Genomic DNA, 21,332 nt, shown 5'->3' on the forward strand with positions numbered 1-21,332 from the left:
TTCAGACTTTCCACTTGTCAGCCTTTTATTGCACATAATGCACCTCCGTTGTCATGACTCGATTCGTATCGTTGTGTTCCGCGGATTGAGGAATAAAGTGGCCTCAAGTTTCCAGTTGCACATGAAAGAAAATACCTTTGGATGCTTTAACATAGCTTAATTAAAAATGACAGTTTTTATTACAAAATTAAAATAAAAATGAACCATTTATGTAAAAGGATACCACTTTATTTTACACAACACAGTGGCCTTGGACAGAATGATGCTTAGTTTTGACCTCTCCCAACATTTTTCATACTCTAGGAATTATAGAAAATACAAGTATTGTACAAAAAAAAAAAAAAACTGCCGTCAGGAGAACAGAAGCTAAGTGGGGAACACCCAGTATAACGTTTGATGTTTTTGTTGAGTCTCTAGGTAAAATTTCCACAAGTCTATGCAAATATGTCGACTCCACAATGGCACAAATTAGAATTTCATCCGACAACAAAACAGAGGCTCATGCAAGCAACATGGTCAACGAGGAGTTCTTTAACTGTGGGAATTCAACGGTCACGCAACTTCTTTTTTTTTTTTTTACATTCTTTAGAATTTGGCTTCAAAACTGCAGGATGAACATTCACCTCATTATATCTCAACGGTGTGCAGGAGTTGGGAAGCAACGAATGTAAAAACAGAATCCCCCTTTTAAAAAAAACGTAGAACTGCGGAGGGGCAAGTGGTGCGAATGATCCCAAAGATGAACTAAAACGGGGAAAAAATCAAAAAGAAGGAGCTGTGCACATGGCAGACTTAGGTTCAGATCTGTGAAGGAAAGCTTTGACATAATAAAATCAACTCTATAACATGGTGTTCACTACAAAATAATAATAATAAAAAAAAAAAAACAACTTTGTACAAACAGGCATAAATAAAGGGTGCAAAAAGCAGCTACCAGGGGAGAAATCAGTACGTAAGTCTGCAGCCATTGTTGAATGGGAACTTGTATATAGCTAAATAGTTGCATCATAATAATTCAGACGATACATCTGTGTACTGATTATCATGTTCCAAAGGAGCATCAACAACAAGGCTTTGCATTAATGTGGAAATCAGGATGTGGACCACTGCAACCTACTGAAGTCAAATGAAGCACTATTAATGAAGGCTACATTAACAAACTGCCTCAGTTACTGGTGAACTTTTAAGGAAATACATCATTGTTTACGCTGTGTGATAAACTTCTCTAATGTCTGTCAACAGAAAAGGCCATCATTGATTTTTTTTTTTTTTAGTCAGTTTTTAAATCATACATTTGTATTATTTGCTGTTTTTAGGTTCCATCTTCACACGTTTCTGAACTCACTCCATCGCCTGCACCTGTTCCTCCTCTGCAGCTTTATCATTTCCGCTTTCATCCATCGGCTCAGGTCCGTCCTCACCGCTGCTTTCCATCGGCTCCATTGCGTCGGCGTCCGTCAGCTCGGCCGTCTCGGCGGGCTGCTGCTCCGGGATGAGGAGGTTGTGCTTAACTTTGTTCACTTCGTTCATGTTGAAGCCGAGCAGAACTGCAGTCGTGTTCCTCTTGAGACTCTTCATGCACTTGCTGCGCTTCTTGCTGAAAAGCGCCGCCAGCTCTGCTTTGGTGAGCGACAGCCTCCTGCACAGCTCGTCGGTCTCGGCTTTGGTCGCGTAAGGGTTCACGTTGAAGTATTTCGATATGAAGTCTCTGCGCTCCTCGCTGCAGCGGCGCTCCATCGGTGTCGGCTCCAGCATCAGCTTGACTGCAGGGTCGGTCTGAACCTCAAGCTCCGGTGGAGGCTGCAGCTTTTCCTGCTCCCGCTTCCTGCGCATGGCCGCCCTTTGTTCTCGCTCTCGTTTGTTGGTCTCCATGACCTCCCTCCATGCGGCCTCCAGTCTCTTCTTAGACTGCATCTCCGCTTCTGTTTCTGGAGGGTCCGGAGCGCGTGTGGCCGAAATCACACGAGCCGGAGCTAAAGTCTGTTTCATAGTCAGCCCCTGGGGCATCTGCAGAAAGTAGAGTCCAGACGCCTGACTGAGCTGCGGCGCTGCTCGCAGTGGATGTTGCGTTACAACTGCAGGCGGTTTGGGTGGCGGTGGCGGTTTGGGTGAACACCTGCACCGTTGAATGTGGAGCATCACAGCTTGCTGGGTGACCTTTCCTGTGTAAACGCCGTTGCAGTATATGCACTTGAAAGCCTCCGTCTTGAGGATGGCATGAATGGTGGGTGCTACAAAGTGCTTCTGCTTCAGGTGCTGCAGGTGGTCCGATTCGTGCTGAAACTTCTCGTCACAGAAGGGACAGTACGCACTGTTGATTTTTGCAGGAGCTGCACAGATTTCTGGCTGGCTGCTGGGCTGCAACTTAAAGAAGATCAGGTCGAGGGAATTTGTGACCAGAGCGAGATTGACCTCTGTGTCTCCGAGGACCTCTTTTGGTGCAGTGGTGTGGACGTCGAAGTAAGGGAACAGGATCCCTCCAACACCTTTAGAATAAACCCTGTATTTCTGCCTCAGGAAATCACAGTAGGCTTTGCTTGTGGGATTGTGCTGCTTTACATGCTCAGCAAGCTGTTTGATTGAAAAGAACAAAGCTGAGCAGTATAAACAATTGAGGCCGTGCAGCAGGTGTTGGAAGACGCTCTTTTCTGAGAGTAAAATTTTGCATGTTAAACATTTAACAGTTTTGTCAGGCATTTTCTTCAGGAACGCTGCTCTTGCTGCCACACTTTCTGACTTTGAGGAAGCAGATTTAGTCTGGTGTGCGACCTCTGTATGCATGTCAAACACATTGGAAGGGAAAAGTTCGTTACAGAGGGGACATGTAATCCATTTCTTAGTTTGTGGTACAGCATGACTTTGTTGCTCAACAGTCTTATGAGGAGTACTTGTGCTCTGAGAGACAGGCATCGCTACTTGCAGCGGAGCAAAAGTGTACGTGGGCATGCCGTTCACTTTGTTGCCGGTCGGGATTAGGTGACTCAGCAGAGACTGTGAAGTCAGCATGGTACCTTGAAGGGCCATTTGGTTTGTTGATGCATTTTTTGCAGCCACAGCAGGTTTAGGTACAGTCCCGGTTCCAGCTGCCATGTTGGCGTGCAGCCCTGATGGAAGGAGGATCTGCTGCGGTTGTGGAGTCGGTTGTGGTGGAGCAGAGATGGGAGCTAAAGTCACTGGTGCCTGTTTCAGAGACACGTTGGACATTGTGGGAAGCTGGACCATAGACGGCCCTGGGGGCAAAGCACTTCGGAGAGCTATCGTGGCACCGGGCTGGAGCAAACCTTTAGCCTCAGCGCTAGCTAGCTGCACTAGCGCTGACGCTTGAGGAGGCAGAAAAGCTTGGTTGGTTCCAGGGGCACAGATCAGAGTAGTACTGTTTGTAGTTCCTTGTAGCTGCTGTAACGCCACTACAGTCCCAGCAGGTTGGCCATTACTCGGTAAGACCAACGACTTACTGTTGAACATTTGAGGTTGCTGTGGTTTAGGAGCGATACTTGGAAATGTCACAAACAGGCCATTCCCGTTAGGTGTTGGTTTAATGGTGTAGTTCTTATTCTCATAAATCAGGCTCTGCACTTGTGTGCTGACCGAATAGTGCGATGGCTCAACGAGCATGTGATGCAACATTTGGTCTAGGTTTCCAGTGTTCACCTTGCACACCTTGCAGCAGTAGACCTTTATAGACGAACCCCCCTGCAGGTGTAATCTGTAACCGATGTACTGCTCCGCCAAACTGTCCAAGTGCTTGAGGATGATGTGCTTCTTCATCGCGAAGATAGAAGACGACGGATATCCACATCTTCGACACTGATACCGCTCGTTTCCCCGGTGGGTGGTTAAGGACCCTTCCCTTGGCAGTTGTATGTGGGTGTTCGGCACGGGGAGCTTGGCGTGGAAGAACAGCATGTGCTTCTTGACAACCTTGGGGTGGCCGATGAAGAGGCACTGGGAGCAGGGTGCCAGCGCACAGAAGGACTGAACGTATCCGTGGCAGCGAGACACGTGGCTCCGGAAGTTGTAGATGTTATGTGACGAGTACTTGCACAGGTTACAGCACAGAGATCGAGACCGATACGGCCACTGTGGAGTGAGAAAAAAATAAATAAAAAAAGATCATTTCAGACAAAGCATGAACAAGCTAAAATGAAAGTGCGCACAGATTTGTAACTTACGACAACAGATGGTAACATTTTTAATTATTTAACAAACAGTCTAATGTGGGTTAATTCACCTTCTTCTGCAGTCTGCCATTGTATCCATCTGTGATATCAACCCACTCAGTTTCTCGAAAGGCCTCATCTTCTTCTTCTTTTTTCTCTGAGTTTTCATTGAGAGTCTGCACAGGACACAAACAAACAAACAAAGCTGTATTTTATAAGAAACAGTGAACACCTTCCTTCAAAGTCCTACATTCAAGGTGGTTTCTCAGTAAATGAGGATTAGCATAATCACGGATGCGTTTGCCAGTTTATTAGCCACATCTAGCTAATGCAGTGTAACAAAACAAGCTTCCAAGGTTATAATGTTTTGTTGAAACTGGATATTTTTACACAGTCTGAATAACGCAAATTAGGTAGTGAAGTGTTTAATTTGTCCAAACAAACTGAGCGGTGCTGCTGTCAGTGGAGCATCTGTTTCCCACCGTGTTGCTGTGTGATCTGGGTAAAATACTCTGTTACATGTTGCTACCATCATATTGATGGACAAATCCTGTAATTCAGCACTATCCATATTAGCCCAATACCACAGACGATCTGTAACAGCGAACAGGTGACGCCATATGGTCCCAACCTGTTGCCATAACAACCCCCCTCTATAAACACAACAAAACCCAGAAGAGCTTTCTCCCAGTGCAACCATCATGGTATCAAATTCAAGCATGTTTTAAAATGATCATAATCTTTTCATTAATTTCAAACTTCACTTCCCCTTAACACACTAGAGGTTGTCGATATATCAGATATCATTCACTGCATTCATGCTTTCATGCATGATTTATGACAGCAAGAATCAGATTTCTTATTTTGAACAATGACCAAAATTTAGTTTTATTTTATTGCTTTCAAACATTTTTTTTGTTGATGTAATTTATTATATTTTGCTCATTCTTGGCAATGAAAAAAAAACAAACTACAGCACTTCTACTGCATGTGCACATTTGCCTTTTCTGTTTACTGTTTAGCTCAGTCTGTCTGTTCACAAAAATGAGTCTAATACTGAACATGATTTTCTGATATTGTCAAAATAAAATCAGCAATTTACTCGAATAAAAATCAGTAATCATCAGTTCCAGGTCCAGAGAAATTAAATTAAAATTAAATTATGATGGTCAAAATGCTAGTTGTGTATATGTGCGGAATACTGCCTTGTTGCAAACACAATTCATTTAGCATAAAAATAACAACAAAGAAGGAAACATGACAACAACCAAATAATTACTAACATGTTATTATAAACTGTAATTCGACATCAATGCATATTTTATACTACATGACTATAATTAGTGCATGGTTTCCATTTCAGTGGACACAAATGTATGTTTTACTTTTAGAATATCAAGAGTTAAAAATAAAACAAAAATGTTCTGTAAATATTTCTTAACCTCACCATGTGTTTAAACCACAAGGCTCTTATTGTGTAGAGGTACTTCCTGAAACGCTTGAAATAACTGACAACATGTCGGCCATGTTGGACGTTTGAATTTCTCCCTGCACTTACACTGGGCTGACACTAGGCGACTACCTGTTGTCCTTTGTGCTGTTCACTGCCGTGGCTGATGTGCAGCATGTACCAAGTGTGGCTTTTAAATAGTCAGACTAATGCTGGAATACAATTTTATGTATTTCAAGTGTATTTAATTTGAATGCTCGTCCATTGGTCAATGCACATTATGCGGTTTGTGCTGTGGTTCAGTTGCATTGTTTAATAGCCACATCCCATGCATAAAAAACAAAAGCTTCTGAATAGCTGTCCAGTGTAGTGACCACTATACACGTAGACCTTTACAAAACAATACAGAGCTGAAACACGACTGATATTATCACCCACAAGGCGCATTAGTTAGCAATGCCTAACCTGCTTTATACTCAGCTGGCATATAACATTTCTCTTTGGCGTTATCAGACTGGGTGGCAGACAGCAGGTCAATAAATGGCAAACAGCTATTTCGACATTTGTAACTTAAACCTACTAACAAACTCTCCAGTTACTGTTTAAGACGTCAGATTCTTAATTAAACGATGCTTTAGACTTATTATCGTTGCATCCTTAAGCATAGAGCGGAAACTCTTAAACAGAAATGCGAAAAACATACATCGCCACTAACAGCAACAAAATGAGGCAGCAAGCAGAGTCACGACTTGAGCTATCCTGACAAAAAGCTAATAACAGAGAAATTAGCTATTTCACGCTGTAAGTCTACTCGACCCTCAGACTGCACCCAAATCTCATCTTTTGCTCAGCTGTGCCTGAACAGCATGAACAGCACAAATCACATGGACTCCTTTTAATTATGACTTGGACCACTTCCATATGTGCATGTAAGTCAAATACAGGTCGGATTTTTTGTTGTTTTTTTGCATCTTCAGTCTGAACAATCATGTTGGAGTTCATGCAGCTTCTATGTCACCCCTGACCAACGTCATATTTCCACACCGGTGGGGGGGTCACTGAGTGAACACCAACATGGAAGAAGGCTGCAAACGTACCAGCTGTCAAGCCTGCTAACCTCGCGATCGTTGCCAAATCGTTATCAGTTAATCTGATGGTAGCTGACAACTAGCTGATGCTTCATCGGATTGCAAAAAAGGTGTGAATGGATGTATCCAGGGCTCCATCTGATTGGCCAAATGTTCGCAGAGTGTGACTGCATGACCCTAAATAGATATTTTTATTCACTGCACTTCAGGCTGCCGTGTCCTTATTGCGCATCTTGTAGTTCAGGACCACTTCACGCTGGAGTCTAATTTTGGCCACATTTAAAGAATAATGTAAACAGCTAAACAAACAAAAATGTTAATTAAATTAAAAAATGGATCCAAGCAAATAAAAGCAGACTTAAACACCTAATTTTGCAGCGTGAACCTCACTGAAGTCAAACGTATGATCACATTCCAAGAAAACGTACCTTCAGCAGGTTCTGACAGTCTTCCAGGCCAATCTCACTCAGGATGCTCTTCACTGCTTTGCGTGCCTTTCTGATCTTCTCAATATTTCCAACCGGAGGCTGATACATGATTCTTCAGCAGCTTTATGTAGGAAAAGAAGCTTGAATTTGTTATGTAGCTCAAAGTTAAATATTCAACAACTAGAAAAAAAAACAGTTGATTTTATTATATGCCACATATTTAGATTCAATTAGGCACCATAGCAGCGTCTAGGGATGCACGATGAATTAATTTCATACAAAACCATTTGAAACAATGAAATTGCAAATGTGCCGACTGAGGATATACACTATGCAGCACATCTAATCCAGAGCTGACACAGTTGTGTCAATAGTTTTACAAATTCATGTCCTTGTCAGACGGTCACGCTGATGATGGTGTCTCGTGTAGTAAAACCCCATCACATGTTCCTACATCTATTGCACAGTGAATGCTAGGAAATCAAATTGCATTATTTGTCAGAAAACTGCGATTAGCTATGTTCCCTAAATCACCAGCCCTGAATGTGTCATAACATTTACATGTCAGATTTTAGACAGCAACCACCATTTCCACTACCTCCATGCAATATACACATGCTTATTATTTAATTTCATCTTTATATATAGTTTTTTAAACTATATAAATATATTTTATATTATGTTGTATATAGTTGTTTACAAAGTTTTTAGATATTTTTTGCACTGAAAGGCCTGCACCTTACTTTTCGTTGTACTCATTGCAGTGACAATAAAGCAAATCTAAATCTTTTTTTCCACTTTTTCCTGCTGCTACAAATCCAACGTTTGTTAAAGCAAACATAAACTAGCACATAATGACAGAGGTCAGGTGATTTATATATGTAGTGTCTCTATCAACCATGCTGCAGAAATATCAACACTTCATGATATAATGTCAAAATGCACCAAAAAAAAGACGTACATAAAAACTGAAAAATGCAGTTCTTGAAAAATGCAAATGGTAATAATGATGTAGTTAATTATTCAACTGCAGCATGAACACAACATGTGTCTGTTCAACAGTAGTTAGCGATAAATGTAACAGGATGAAAGTCAGCATGGCTGAACATGGATATTATGTGTGCACATGCGTTGAGGTAAAAACAAATAGAAACATAACAGCTACTGTGCAACAGCTGATTTCACTCTGCGTATAAATACCAGCCATTCACTGTAGGGGTAGCACGGTTATTTTCAGTCAGATAAAAGTGTGGGATTTAGATCACCTGCAAACTCAAAGCTGCTCGCTCATACTACTGTCCCCATGCTAACACCACACTGTGTGTGTCTGCCTCACTGAAGTCATTAAACAGCCTCTGGTAGCACGCTGACAGCAACAAGCCGGGTCACTAAGCCGGCGACGGCGCATCTTCCTACTTGAGGATGCCCACAGCCTCCTCTCACATATTTACCTCGTCCAATTTTCAGCGTAGATTAACGTTAGTCGTCGCTGTGCCTCCTCCAGCAGAGCTAACGTCTCCCACTTCCACCGGCCCGCAACTGTGTGTGTCGGTGAGCTGCGTCTGCTGCCAGCGCTGCACACACGCACTCACCCGAGCCGCATCCTCGGTCCGCACACACCGCGGCACGAAGACCGTAGTCAGATATGAAAGGTGATATTTGCGAACGCACTCACGAGATAAGTTATTTTTGGTCCAGCTTTTGTCCCTTTCTTCCCCTATTGAGGAAAAAATGGCGCTCAAGTTCAGGATCTGACGTAGCTGTCTCATTTGCATACAGCACAAACTGACCAATGGGAGACTTGTCATTCTAAAAACTTAATAACTTTTTATTCCCTCACTAAGGGCGCCAGCGTGGCTCCGGGGTGTCCAGGTGGTGCAGTTTGGGATCCACTTTCTGAATTTCATGTAATATCTGACCTATTAAGTGGATTTTTGTGATTCTACAACAAATAGCTAGGTAGGGGGCGTGGCTAATGGGACCCCCACTGGAAGTCACGTGGTACATGACTAAGCCTAACCAATAGGCTGTCGAGAAAATGAGCTAAATGGGTGGTCCTTAAGTTGTGACGTCATATCATGCAACTTTTTTTAGCCAATTACATTGAACCACCATTTTTGTTAGCAAAGGAAGGGGAATTGATAGGGTACATGCCTTTTAGCTAGCATAGCATAAAGTAGCAAGACTTTTCAATATGTTTAGCATTATCTGAAAAACAAAATGGCTAGCTACTGTCGCATAGTAATTAATACCAATTGCGAAACTTTATTTTATATTTTTATGTATAATTAGACCTACTCGTAAAAGTAGATTCAAATATTTTTCTGATCTTAAGTTTGGCCTACCCAGCTAACAAATCGTAAACATGCTAATTATCGTGCAAGTTGACCACAGGGCTAGCCACCTGTCTGACTGCGGCCTATGAGTTAACCTTTACAAATAAAGGTCACACTATTAGACAAATCGACAATTTATTTCAGTCCACAGCTTTTTCATAGTGGAATCGTGATCTGTACCTTTTTGTGTTAGCAGTGTATGGCACCATTTTTGGTAACTAAAATTATTTTATTAGCTTAACACAGGACCACAAGCCAAATGTTGATACATTTTCTTATCAATTGTTGTGGTAATTAGCCATGTCAGATGTTAACTGGAGCATTGTGGCATGAAGCAGTTTGGTGTTCGAATGATGTATCGACCTAATTAAAATTAATGAGGTCACATTTAGCTTTTTGCCCTTTAGTCAGGCAATGCCAACCAGGAGGATTTCGCTTTCTGGGCAAACAGAGGGGCAACATAGAGCGCCACATAAGTGTCAAATGATGGCTGTGCTGCAGTGGATTACACTGCAGCAGTTCTCACGTAGGCAGAGCAGCCAAATCTCAGACTGCTGAGGGACAACCGAGTTAGATGACATCATCTCTAAATCCAAATTAGTGAAGACAAGTGAAGGGATTTTTTAAATATATTTTTTTATTTTTTTACCTTTGTCATATCAGTACAATGGTATTCAGCTAGACCCACCAGAGATCCACCTTTCAGAGTCTGCTACAGAGTTCATTGGTACTTGTTTAGTCAAAGTGTTTCCTCGAGCATGTAATTTCACATCTATCGCCTGTGTGGCAACCTTGTGATCAAAAAGTCTTTTTGTTTGTCTGCTGTGTTCTGTTGTGTGTGCAGGAGTGTGCACACGTTCCCCCTTGCAGACAAATAAGCTTTTATTATTATTATTATCATATTATCACTATCAGAATCGTTCCTATCATGTCCATTTCATCAACGTGCACTCTAAACCCGAAAGAAAGCACGATATGTGAACGCTCCGCCGATCTAGTCGTCTTATAATCTAATTAACATGCAGTCATCACTTCTAATGAACACTTGAGACACATGAGACACTTGAAAGGAGCAGTAATGGCTCCTCCTTAGATAAATGTATCCTACAGATGTTACCATTTCTTACATACAATATCTAGAAGTGTTTCTCTGGCTGTAGTTCGTTTTAAAGCGAATCTCTCAAAAGAAAATCAATGGCTTCACTTCAAACACATGATGTTGTGGCTCTGCAGTAGCCAGGCCTACTGACTACAGTATTCAGCACTGGTAATAAATGAATATCAATACTACATCATGCTACATACGAAGATCTCACTGAGAGCCTCTTAAGGAGCTGAGAATCTTGTTCAGGGACACACTGTCAGGGCATGGAAGGTAGTTTCCACTCCGTGATGGGAATTAACAAAATTTCCCTTTTTCTCCCTGGACAACTGGCAGCCATAATCTCCTGATCTGAATTTTCACCTCTAAATTTCTTCACTGGATGAGTTTAAAGACGGTTTGAAAAATGCTACAGGTCAACATATATAAACAGATGCTGTAATGGGAGTTGGCAGGCTGGGGAAAGATCATACTATAAACACTTGACTCTTTAATAATTAAGCTGTAATTGAAGTGTTTAACATATATTGTATTTGTCATCAAAGCCCTTGAGCGTACTGGTTTTCATTACAACAGAATACAGCAGCAGCTGATTTCACTGATTAAATGTTACTTTCCCGGCCTAAAGTGCAATCGACAGCCTGAGCCCTTTGTCTTTTAGGACACAGGGGAAACCTCTAAATAAAACCAGTGCCTAGTTTTTTTTTTGTTCTTTTTTTTTACCCTTCCTTTTAAATATATATATTTTTGGACGTGTTAGTTAACAATCAAGTGGTGGTTTGTACAGTATGAACTGATACTGTGAGGTGAGGCTGTAAATTCACAGCCTACAACTTGAGTTTCATTTTCTCAGGACACTAGAGAAACATAATAGTTAATGGATATCAAACACTACCAGTGTACTTTTAGGATGAATACACCTTTATGCCAGCTTAAGGAAACTTTTTATGCTGGTGTGACAAACTTAGTATCCAGGCATGGACCATCACTATGAACATTTTTAGATTTTTCTCACCGAGAGTCTTTCACATGAATTTACTGGTTACAGCAAGAAGGAAGAACTCATTTGTAGCTGAAAATAAGGGAGACCAATCTGGACCTGGATTAAATATTGCTTCCAGAAAATCTAACACAAACTAGATCTGTGAGTGATCGAAAACATGTTTTAGATTGTGCTGGCCTACTCTGAGTGTAATCCAGAAAATGTGTAGGAATCGATGCCCCCCCACATCAAAGACCACACATGCACAAGATGAATGATTTCAGTCAGAAATGTATTAAATTAATCACTTTCATTACTTTAACAAGCACAATTTACAGTCAAAAACAGGCTATGGTCCATTAGTGCCGTAGACAAGCAAGTAATTAATACATTAGTCACTTGTAACACACAAGGGCAGGATTCTTTAAAAACTGCAGTTAAGTCAGGTCATCTTTAATATTATTAAACATGTAGCTGTACAAGAGACTGTGCATTATGTCCCCCCATAACTTCAGAGAGGCATGAGGAAAGGTCTGGCATATTTTCATTTGCACTGCCTCAGAGAGGTTTGTGTACAACTTGCATGTCTTTCATTTTAAAGATACAGACGTGTACATCAATATCTGCCACATACAGATAAACTTATGCTTGAACCCTCTTCAGAAAAAGTTCCTTTTCTGACTTTTCAGATCCTGGGAGAACAAGGACCAATCCATTGACAAGAGACACCAATATGAAGATCTGAAAAATCAGGGCTGCGATGTTAAACGTCACAGTATTCTTTTAACCTACAAAAGATTTTTGTGCATTTTGAACCAGATTAACCTCTCCGGGTTAGAGGCAAGGAGTGCGACTTCTCTGTATTCAAGCTATAGCTCAGCATAGAGAGAATCTCCCACAGCAATTCCATCATGCGTTTCAGGTAAAGGGAAACCACTGAGGTCACGAATGGCAATCACAGCACACATAATCCATGTAGCGTTAAAAAAAACACAAAAAAAACACATCAATATCTTATCAGGAAAACACTGTTAGATGGGCCACAGCATAATACCTGGGCAAAACACACTTAAAGATGGAGCTTTAAATATGCCCCAGTAATATCTGAATCCAATAAATAAAAATGCATTGAGGTGATCTGCAATAAAGAAATAGGTTACATCATTGTCATAATTTCATTTAAACGATGCAAAGTGAGGGGTCTGAAGTACAGAATCCACACGAGGCATTGATTCTTTTAAACACTTCAAAAATCATCTACAGACAAAATGTGTTGGTGTTGAACAGACACATAATTTACACGACTGTCAACAGGTAATCAATAGAGAACATTTGATTTTAATCAATTGTACATTTTGTAAACTGAATTTGATTAAGGAAACAAACCGCCCCAAAACATGTTGGGGAGGTCCCATCTCCAAAAAGTCATCCATTTTGTTGCATAATGTCATTTGAGCTTGGGCTAGAGTTCTTTTAGCTGACAGACTTTGAGTCCTTCAGAGAGAGGAGCAAAACCAGGACTACCTTCCAGGAAAAAAATTTAAAACAATTGAGGTATCGAACAACCAACTGTTTCCCATTTCTGGAGGTAAAAAAAAAGTCAGATTCTGGAAGAAATAACGGGACACTGCATTTTCCAAGGTGGCTGGAATGTTGACCACATTTTTTGCCCCATGTCCCAAATACCACGCTGACCTCTCTTCTCACATGGTGAAAGCAGAGGTAAGGGGGATCTGTGCAATACAATACGGGACAGGGGCTGAGGGTAGTTACGCACTGTACTGGAGCATGGAGAAATTCTTCATGGCACCGTCCAGTGCCACACCGGCCTCCTGCATTTCGTACCTGAGGGCGACATCAAGTGTGATGGTCAGCTCTCTATACGCCTCATATTTTTACTTTAGTTGTGGTAAACCATTGGTATGGTAATCCATGCCATACTCACCAGTCAGAGGTGGAGACAGTGTAGTAGACAGGCAGCTGGGGGGAGCTGGAGAGACAGCTGAACTCTTCCAGGCCGCACACCCCCATGTTGGAGAACAGAAGCCAGTCTCCCACACTGAGCTCAGGCAGCAGGCAACGCTCCACCACCTGGTCCAACTGGTCCAGTGTCGGGCCCCACAGGCTGCTGGGATACACCGCCTCCCCAGCGCACAACACATGCTGCAGAGAGGAACAAGGTGTCATCAAAACAGGCAAACTTAGCAAAGTAACCTAATTGCTCTTCCTTAATTAATCTAATCTGCCACAGTTATTGACATCTCTAGTGTAAATGTAACATTGTACTGGGCATGCCAAATGTTAAGCAAAAGATCAATATCAATGCAATTACAGTTGGCCGCTGAAGATAGCTAAAAGCTGGGTTATGTGACATTCCAGCCTCTATTGTTTTCATTCCATGAGTGTGAGGTTAACAGAGCATGGAGCTGTGAATGTATCATTAATGTTATGGTATGCCTGATAAGCTGCTTTGTTTACAACTCTGGATACGTGCATAACCCAAACACAGCAAGTGACGTGAGTGCAAGTAAAGGAAGGCTTCAATTACTAGTATTTTTGAGCATGTTTCTGTTCACTGACATGGCAGTTTGGACTTAATCTGGTAACGGTAAGGTAACGTTAGTAATCATGTCACTAATACAGTGTCTCTTTTATAACCTCTCTGTGGTGGATTTTTATTTTTAAGGAACTACAATGTGTCCTATTTGCACTCCTGTGTTTCCTTGATCTCACTGTGTTTGGTAAATGTGTGTCGTAGCTGTAGAGCAGCTGTGTAGTCACAAGCTGAGGCGCACTTATTTAGACAGAGCAAAATTCCTTAAAAAACACACAACTGAACTATTCTCAAGGGTAAGTGTTGTAATGTCCCTCTGAGCTTTGTAGAGCAGCGTAACTTACAGAGGGCCAGCAGACAGGAGAACTGAACTTCAGCCATGTCATGCAGGTGATGTAATAATTATAAATAGTTGTAAAGTCACTCAAACAGTCATATGCTATAGATGGACATTACTGCTGCATGTTGTTGTGTGGAGAGGTTTGAATTGTGGGTCAGTGTTTCTGGGGGAATATGTATTTAAAAACAGTTCTTCTTGAAATAGATACACACAAGTTTTAGCTTTTCTAGAGAGGTTCTGGATCAGGTTGACTTACAAAAGGACACTAATGTGCACTGCTTGTGTTTTACCCTGTAAAAAATCTATAACTTTGTATATAAGCCAAACATTTTCTACACTTATGAATAAGGCATGAAGAAGGCAGGAAATATAAAATTTAAGGATTTATATAATTACTATTTTTAGAGGTTCACTGTGTAACAACAGAAAAATCAACCGAGTTTTAAATAAAAACTGTGTATCCCCCATTTTCTTTAAAATAAATGTAAACAGTGCATACTTATTGTTTTCATGTTTACATTAAATCAAGCATTACATAGTTATGTAAAAACAAACAAACAAACAAAAAAACAGGTGCTGGTTTCATACTGTTGCTTTGTATAGATAACCTAGAACCAATGTGGGGTCTGTGGGTCAATATAGTTAACCATCTAAAGAAACTGTGATCCCACTTCCTTATATGCTCATAATGCATGACCCCCTTTTTCCTTATTCAACTAGAGCTGCTGTCACATGCTTCATTCAGTCCTGAATAGGGTTAGCTCTCTTGGGTGGAGGCCTACTAACCTTGTGCACTGACGGGGCAGCGATGGAGTTTCCCAGCAGCTTGCGGCTGAATGGGCCATAAACACCCTCATTCATGTAGTACAGGAACTTGGTATCCTCGTTGTTCTCACCTGCATCAATACACGAGGTCACCATGTCAGAAAAAGAACACAGTGCAATATCTACAAACTGCAGGTACTTTACTTCTAGGTGGTTTTGTTACAACAAAAATAAGAACACAGCCTCAGAGAATCAAGGAACTCACCTTGATCTAGGCTGTCCCAGTGGCGAGCGACCACCTTTTTGCCGATGACACTGACAGCCAGGCTGAAAGCTGAGGCCACGTAGAAGCTGCCCGGCTGGGCCAACACTTGCACACCAGACAGTTGGGGAAAGTAGGCATCTAGCAGCGGCCTGACAGCAGACTCAACCTGCATACAGAAAATAGGCATTCTGATTATATTTTCAGACAACACAAACTAAAACCTGGATGTTGGTTCTGGGTAGTAAAAGCTTTTAGATCTGAGAACTATAACACTCAGCATGTTGCTCGTGAAAGTTGAGTGAAATGATGTCTGAGCTACAAAAACTTTTCAGAGAAACTAGCACTGAACATTTTTGTATTTAAACAGTGGTCTAGCTAGATAACTGAAAATGTCCTTCAGGAAACAGATCACAGCTTCAGTAATTTGTGGTTCAAAGTCATTTCAAACTGAAACACATTCATGTCTTTCTGATAACTATTAAAAAACAGCTGCATTTCCAGGTGTGTGCTTGTGCATGTGTTTTGAGGCAAACCTTTGCAGAACGTGTACATTGTTTATAATTTAACAGGTTAATTAGAGATTTCAGTAAGAAGTGAGGAAAAGTTGGAACAAATAGTGACAAACTTCAAATCTGAAATCTGTCTGAAGCGTCTCATCACATCACAGCTGCTCACTACTGACCTGTTTGAGCTGAAACTCTGAGCCAGTAAATCCACCACCAATGTCCAGGATGTTCATGTTGAAGCCCAGATCGATCTGAACAACAAACAGTCGGTTGTTACCATTAATTTAAAAGAAAGTCAGAAAGGTTAAAAAAAATAAAATAAAATACAGAATATGGATAAAAAATATTTTGCTATATTATACACAGCTCGTACCCCCATGTCAAACACACAGCGTGCATCTGACAGTGCATGGGTGTAGGCCTGCTGCAGGTCTTGGCAGGAGCTGGGGATGTGGAAGGTTACCCCCACCACCTGGACTCCCAGCTCCTTGGCTGCCTCCAGCAGGTGCCGACAGCTCTTCAGAGAGGAGCCGAAGACCATGCTGGTTTCAGCCGCGTGGGCCTCAGTGGTCAACTGAAGCAGCAACCTAGAATGAAGGCAAAAAATATGTCAGCCAGGCAGAAAGTATCCTGGAAGTTTTTTTTTTACTTTGACAAAGCAAAAAAACAACAAAAAATGATGCACTTCCTAATTAAAACAGCAATTACATTAGCACAGTGTTGAGTGTATGAGGATTAAAAGTAGCTGGAGAAAAAGATTAGCTCATTTACTTTGCATGAGGGTGCAGACGGGAAATCTTGGACAACTCTGCCTCATTTTCACACACAAGATGCTGGATGTTGTTCTTGGCAGCATGCTTAATGTGTGCCAGTTGCTTGCAAACACTTGACAGAATGATGTTTTCTGGTGGCACGCCGTGCTCCAACACCAAGCTCACTTCAGCCTGGAGGCAAGACAACACACAAGTTAAGACACAAGTTGAGACATTAATGCAAATCCCCTTCAAAACAATCAAAAAGGTACCAAGTGTGCTGCACAAGTTGAAAGGATAACTGTCATCAGCTGACTAGTAATCACTTGAGTGCTTATAATGTAATTGCCCTAAAACATCAAGTGCTTTCATAAGAGGATGAAGCACTGCGCAGTTTAAAAATGAATTTACCAACCAAAGCTACCTGAATTAGGATCTGCTAAACTGAAAGCTTACCTTGTTGGCACAAACGAAACCTAGGCCCAAGGAGGCCAGCACCTCGATGACAGCAGGGCTGCTGTTGCACTTGACTGGGTAGTAGGGCTGCAGCTGTGGCACTACACTCTGCCAGCACACATGCTGTCGCATCAGGGCACCGAGGTCGCCCACCACAAACGCACTCTTCTCCACCTGGAAATACAGAACAGTGATTTCTAGATTTTGGTGGAGTTTATTTATGTCAACAAGGACTACTTGTATCAAATATCAACAAGATATTTATCAAATTAAAAGTGCTAATTCCAGCAGGTGTCATGAAAGCTATTTAAAGCATTTTGGGATTGCATTTAAAACGCCTGGACGCTGAACTGACCAGAGCCTGTTCACAGACATGTCCATCGATTACGTCTTCCAGGGTCACTCCTCCCTCCAGAAGTTCAATGATGTAGCTGGGTTTGTCAGCGAGTCCTTTCATCTCAACCGTATTCCGCTAAGCCGACAATCATAAAGAACAGATAAACAAGTCAAGGGGTCACGACTGAGCCAATGGGTCCTGCCGGTATGCAACAAACTGGAAAAGAGAGAGAGAGAGAGAGAGAGAAATCATTAACAATAACGTCACAACAATCCAGTTTTTTTAACAGTAATTTAGTTATATAAATGAGAAACCCAGGTCAACTCAACAGCTCGTCCCACCAAACACACATACTTGGTTTAATATGTTATTCTTTATCACTCATTTATTAACTTTTCAGAATCCTTCCTTTACAAAGAATTACAGGACATTTCGTAATTGTGTACACCTCAGTAAGCATGTCATTAAAGCTGCTCACTTGCAATGAACTTGAAAAACAGCTTTAGAAATCAACAAAGTGTATAAGTGAGCATGCATAAATGTTTGTATAACAGACAGAGACACTTACATGGACAAGTCAGGAGATGGACCTGTCCCGCTATCAGCTAGGATCCCAAGGCGGCTCAGCGTTGAAGTCAAAGCGCTCCCGGTAAAGAGCCGCCCCTAGGCCCTCTGGGTAGCGGTCATACACCTGTGCAGAGACAGGGGAGCCCTGTGGGACAAACAACACATATTAAATGTACGCATAAGAAAGACATTTTAAAAGTTAAACATGTAGCATGTGTTTATCACAAGAGAAATCACGTGAAATGTAGTGCTCTTTAAAAGACCTCTTAGTCCTTTTAGTGTTTACGTTTTGATGTTTGGCTGGAGTGTACCTCACATTCACTGTCTGAGGTCAGAATGTCCCAGACACAATCAATATATTAAGCAACTTTTGTATCCCTTCACTTTACTTGTTTTTATGACACCAATAAACACTATGTGTATTATTTCTGACAGATCTAATATATTTGCTGCCAACGGTTTCTCATCAATACACATAAAAATTGTCTAAATCAAACGCGCATGCGTTGTGAGTGAAAACAGTGTCACAACTTGACAAATGAGAGATTACAGCAGTACGTGACCAACGCATGAAACCACGGAACTATGCCACACAAATGTCACAAATGTTACATTTTACGGATATAATTACAGCAGCATTAATCATATAACACGCCATTACGTGAAAACGCGCTGCTGAGAGACTGAACGAGAGAGCCGCTACCGTTGAGCTGGCTGTCGACTAGCCGTCGACTGAAGACGCTCATGTTAGCACTCTATTTTGTTACTAACCCAGAAACAAATCACAACAGTGACACATTACACGAATAAACACTAGACTGTGGTGATAAGATCGCGTCATAACTTATTAATAACTATAAATATAACAGGAAGACATCCCAAAAACACAGTATTCAATGAATCGGTCTGTCATGTGTAGCAAGAAGGCAGAAAGAGCAGCCCGCCATGTTACGTCCGCCTGCTGAATCCAAGGAACTCAAGCTACTTTACTTACGTGAGATAACGGCCAAAAGGTTTTGGAAAATCGTCTTCTCTTTTTCGGCGGAATTTTTAAAGAGTAGTGGGCACAACGATATAAGAAAGAAAGAGGGCTGTTTTTGCCATATGTTTAGACGAGGAACGCGCGTCGCTGAGCGGTCTCTTCTCTCTCGGCTGGTGGGTGGAGAACTACTGGAACCGAGCAGGGGAAGTGGAAAAGGTAATCAACGGCCCGTGGGCGGGGCCTCTCCTTCAGTTCCGCCAATCAGTGCTCTGCATTTTTGATAACATACCAAATATGTATTTCCGAATATCTTAGAGGCCGCAGTAGATCTGTGATGTTTATTCAGGTTACATAACCGTAAACTTTCCATAGATGGCAGTCAATCAGTACAAGACCTCTGCTGCTGTTTTTATGGGACAGTTCAGATACAGTTGTTGCAGAATTGCAGCTGCTCTAATTTATGTACAGGACAGAAATCATTTGTAAAAACACTCTGTTCACATAAAAACTCCTACAAGTAAACCATAATCATAAACAGAATTGGCATAACATTAATACTCTAAAAGTTCGTCAGATGCTCTTTTTTTATTTGACAGTACATTAAACTAATCAGAGAAATCTGTCATCATATTTTATTATAGGTTCTAGCAAAAAATTACATACACTTGTCTAAGTATTCTTTTAAAATGGCCACAATCGCACACCCTAGTTATAGACATATTATTGACTTTCTATTAGATCATAAAACAGTAATATGCTCTAGATACGAGGATGCGGTTGAGACTTTGCAACCCTGTTTGAAAGTTCATGAGGTTATTTGTTTTTCTTGGGGTCATTGTTGTTTGAGCTATCTATATTTAGCAATGTACGGTAGAAAGCAATGCAAACAAAATTTAAATGCTTTATTTACTGAACTTCTGTTAAATGAAATATATCCATATGCAGAAATATGAAGAAAATACAATATGGGACATGGCATTAATACTGGGTTAAAGTAAACTAGAGTAAAAAAATGTCATAATGAAGCTTTACTCACTCACCCTGCCTTGGAACCCCTTAACACAGTCACCTAAATCTGTCTGAGACTGCAAAACATGGCCTTATTTTAGGTCACATGATGGCAACAAATGTTTCCTCTGTGATAATGTTGCCCAACTACACCCACCATAAAGTTAGATATATGAGTTATTTCTTCTATTTTTTTTTATTTTCAGACAGCATTCATGACCCTTGAAGACATTTAGAAGTGCATACAAAGGAGCTGGGAAAGTTATGAGAAAGTCAGTGGGCCAAAAGCCCTCTTATCGCAACAGTCTCAGTCAATTACAGGTTATTACAGTTTTCAAAACCTTGTACAAATCAGTTGTGCACCTTTCTCTGGGGTCTGTATGGACACTTAATTTTAAAACACTGATGTACAACTGACACACTTTAATGACACAGAAAATACAAGACATAAAAATATGCCTCTGTCTGGGCAGTGGATGTGTTGATACTGAAAGTGTGCCTGCTTGTGTCTCATGGAATGTGGGGGATTAAGATTCAGGGGCTTATTGAATTTATTTGTTGATAAGTCCTTAAGCCTTTGTCTGACTCACTTCTAGCCTTGTTTTAGCTGTGATAATCTTGTTTTGTATGCAATTTTTAAAATTTTGCTTTTTTAAAAATTATTTTAAATTTTTTAAATTCTTATCAAGGATGGAGGTTAGTACAACCCTAAGTTATTGGCAAGATAAGCACAAAAAGTCAGCCTGCAGCCACCTGAGTCCTATGACTTTTATTTCTGTAGCACTGGAGCCACGCTGCATGGCTTCATCTGTGTGTTTGTTGCTGTGTGGCAGTCCTATACTTCTTATCTTTGTTTTATGACACTGCAACGAACTCTGTGTTCACAAAACAACATGGCCTAGAACTGCAAGATACCAAAAAACAAGGGAAGTCATGTATTGAAGCACTGCTATGAAAATATTTCTCTCTTCTGATTTGCCTCATTAACTGTATTTAGAGATTAAGTTAATGGATTTAATGTTTGGATTCATACTGTCTAGTCATGTGAATAGCCCAGAGGCACATATTACAGAAAGAACTAATCACATTGGGCCATATACGTCTCATTTCAAGAAAATATGATAAAATTAGATTTCTCCCATAGCTGGCTTCTAGATCTGTTTTGGTATGCAAAGTGCAAAGTAAAATATTTGCTTCAAAGTTCACACTAGGGTCCATGAGGACAGGAGCAAATTAAATTTTATGCTTCAGTTC

The 21,332-nt window shown here is 41.0% G+C and overlaps 2 protein-coding genes across 2 annotated transcripts; both read right to left on the reverse strand.

Moving 5' to 3' along the window:
- Positions 1 to 206: 206 nt before the first annotated feature.
- adnp2b (ADNP homeobox 2b) lies at positions 207 to 8,856 on the reverse strand. The gene is made up of 4 exons (XM_008306717.1): positions 8,578 to 8,856; positions 7,127 to 7,247; positions 4,232 to 4,336; positions 207 to 4,080 (listed from the first exon to the last, which is right to left on the reverse strand). Exons 2-4 carry the CDS (start codon positions 7,232 to 7,234, stop codon positions 1,342 to 1,344), a joined length of 2,952 nt encoding a protein of 983 aa, XP_008304939.1. The 5' UTR covers positions 7,235 to 7,247; positions 8,578 to 8,856; the 3' UTR covers positions 207 to 1,341.
- Positions 8,857 to 11,819: 2,963 nt separating this feature from the next.
- azin1b (antizyme inhibitor 1b) lies at positions 11,820 to 19,258 on the reverse strand. The gene is made up of 11 exons (XM_008306725.1): positions 19,083 to 19,258; positions 18,090 to 18,233; positions 17,540 to 17,737; positions 17,185 to 17,358; positions 16,748 to 16,920; positions 16,350 to 16,563; positions 16,153 to 16,227; positions 15,471 to 15,636; positions 15,227 to 15,336; positions 13,492 to 13,709; positions 11,820 to 13,391 (listed from the first exon to the last, which is right to left on the reverse strand). The coding sequence occupies exons 3-11, from the start codon at positions 17,639 to 17,641 to the stop codon at positions 13,316 to 13,318; spliced, it is 1,308 nt and encodes a 435-aa protein (XP_008304947.1). The 5' UTR covers positions 17,642 to 17,737; positions 18,090 to 18,233; positions 19,083 to 19,258; the 3' UTR covers positions 11,820 to 13,315.
- Positions 19,259 to 21,332: the final 2,074 nt, after the last annotated feature.

This window comes from Stegastes partitus, unplaced genomic scaffold, assembly GCF_000690725.1.
Source record: "Stegastes partitus isolate 25-593 unplaced genomic scaffold, Stegastes_partitus-1.0.2 Scaffold46, whole genome shotgun sequence".
NCBI classification, from domain to species: Eukaryota; Metazoa; Chordata; class Actinopteri; family Pomacentridae; genus Stegastes; species Stegastes partitus.

Bases quoted from the DNA above. Each gene is read 5' to 3' on its own strand.
- adnp2b (XM_008306717.1), bottom strand. From the start codon at position 7,234: ATGTATCAGCCTCCGGTTGGAAATATTGAGAAGATCAGAAAGGCACGC. The intron at 4,337-7,126 runs GTACGTTTTCTT...TGTCCTGTGCAG, and splicing joins ACTGTCAGAACCTGCTGAAG to ACTCTCAATGAAAACTCAGA. The intron at 4,081-4,231 runs GTGAATTAACCC...CTCACTCCACAG, and splicing joins ATGGCAGACTGCAGAAGAAG to TGGCCGTATCGGTCTCGATC.
- azin1b (XM_008306725.1), bottom strand. From the start codon at position 17,641: ATGAAAGGACTCGCTGACAAACCCAGCTACATCATTGAACTTCTGGAG. The intron at 15,637-16,152 runs GTCAGTAGTGAG...TTCTGTATGCAG, and splicing joins CAGAGTTTCAGCTCAAACAG to GTTGAGTCTGCTGTCAGGCC. The intron at 13,710-15,226 runs GTTAGTAGGCCT...TCCTCTCTGCAG, and splicing joins CTGCCCCGTCAGTGCACAAG to CATGTGTTGTGCGCTGGGGA.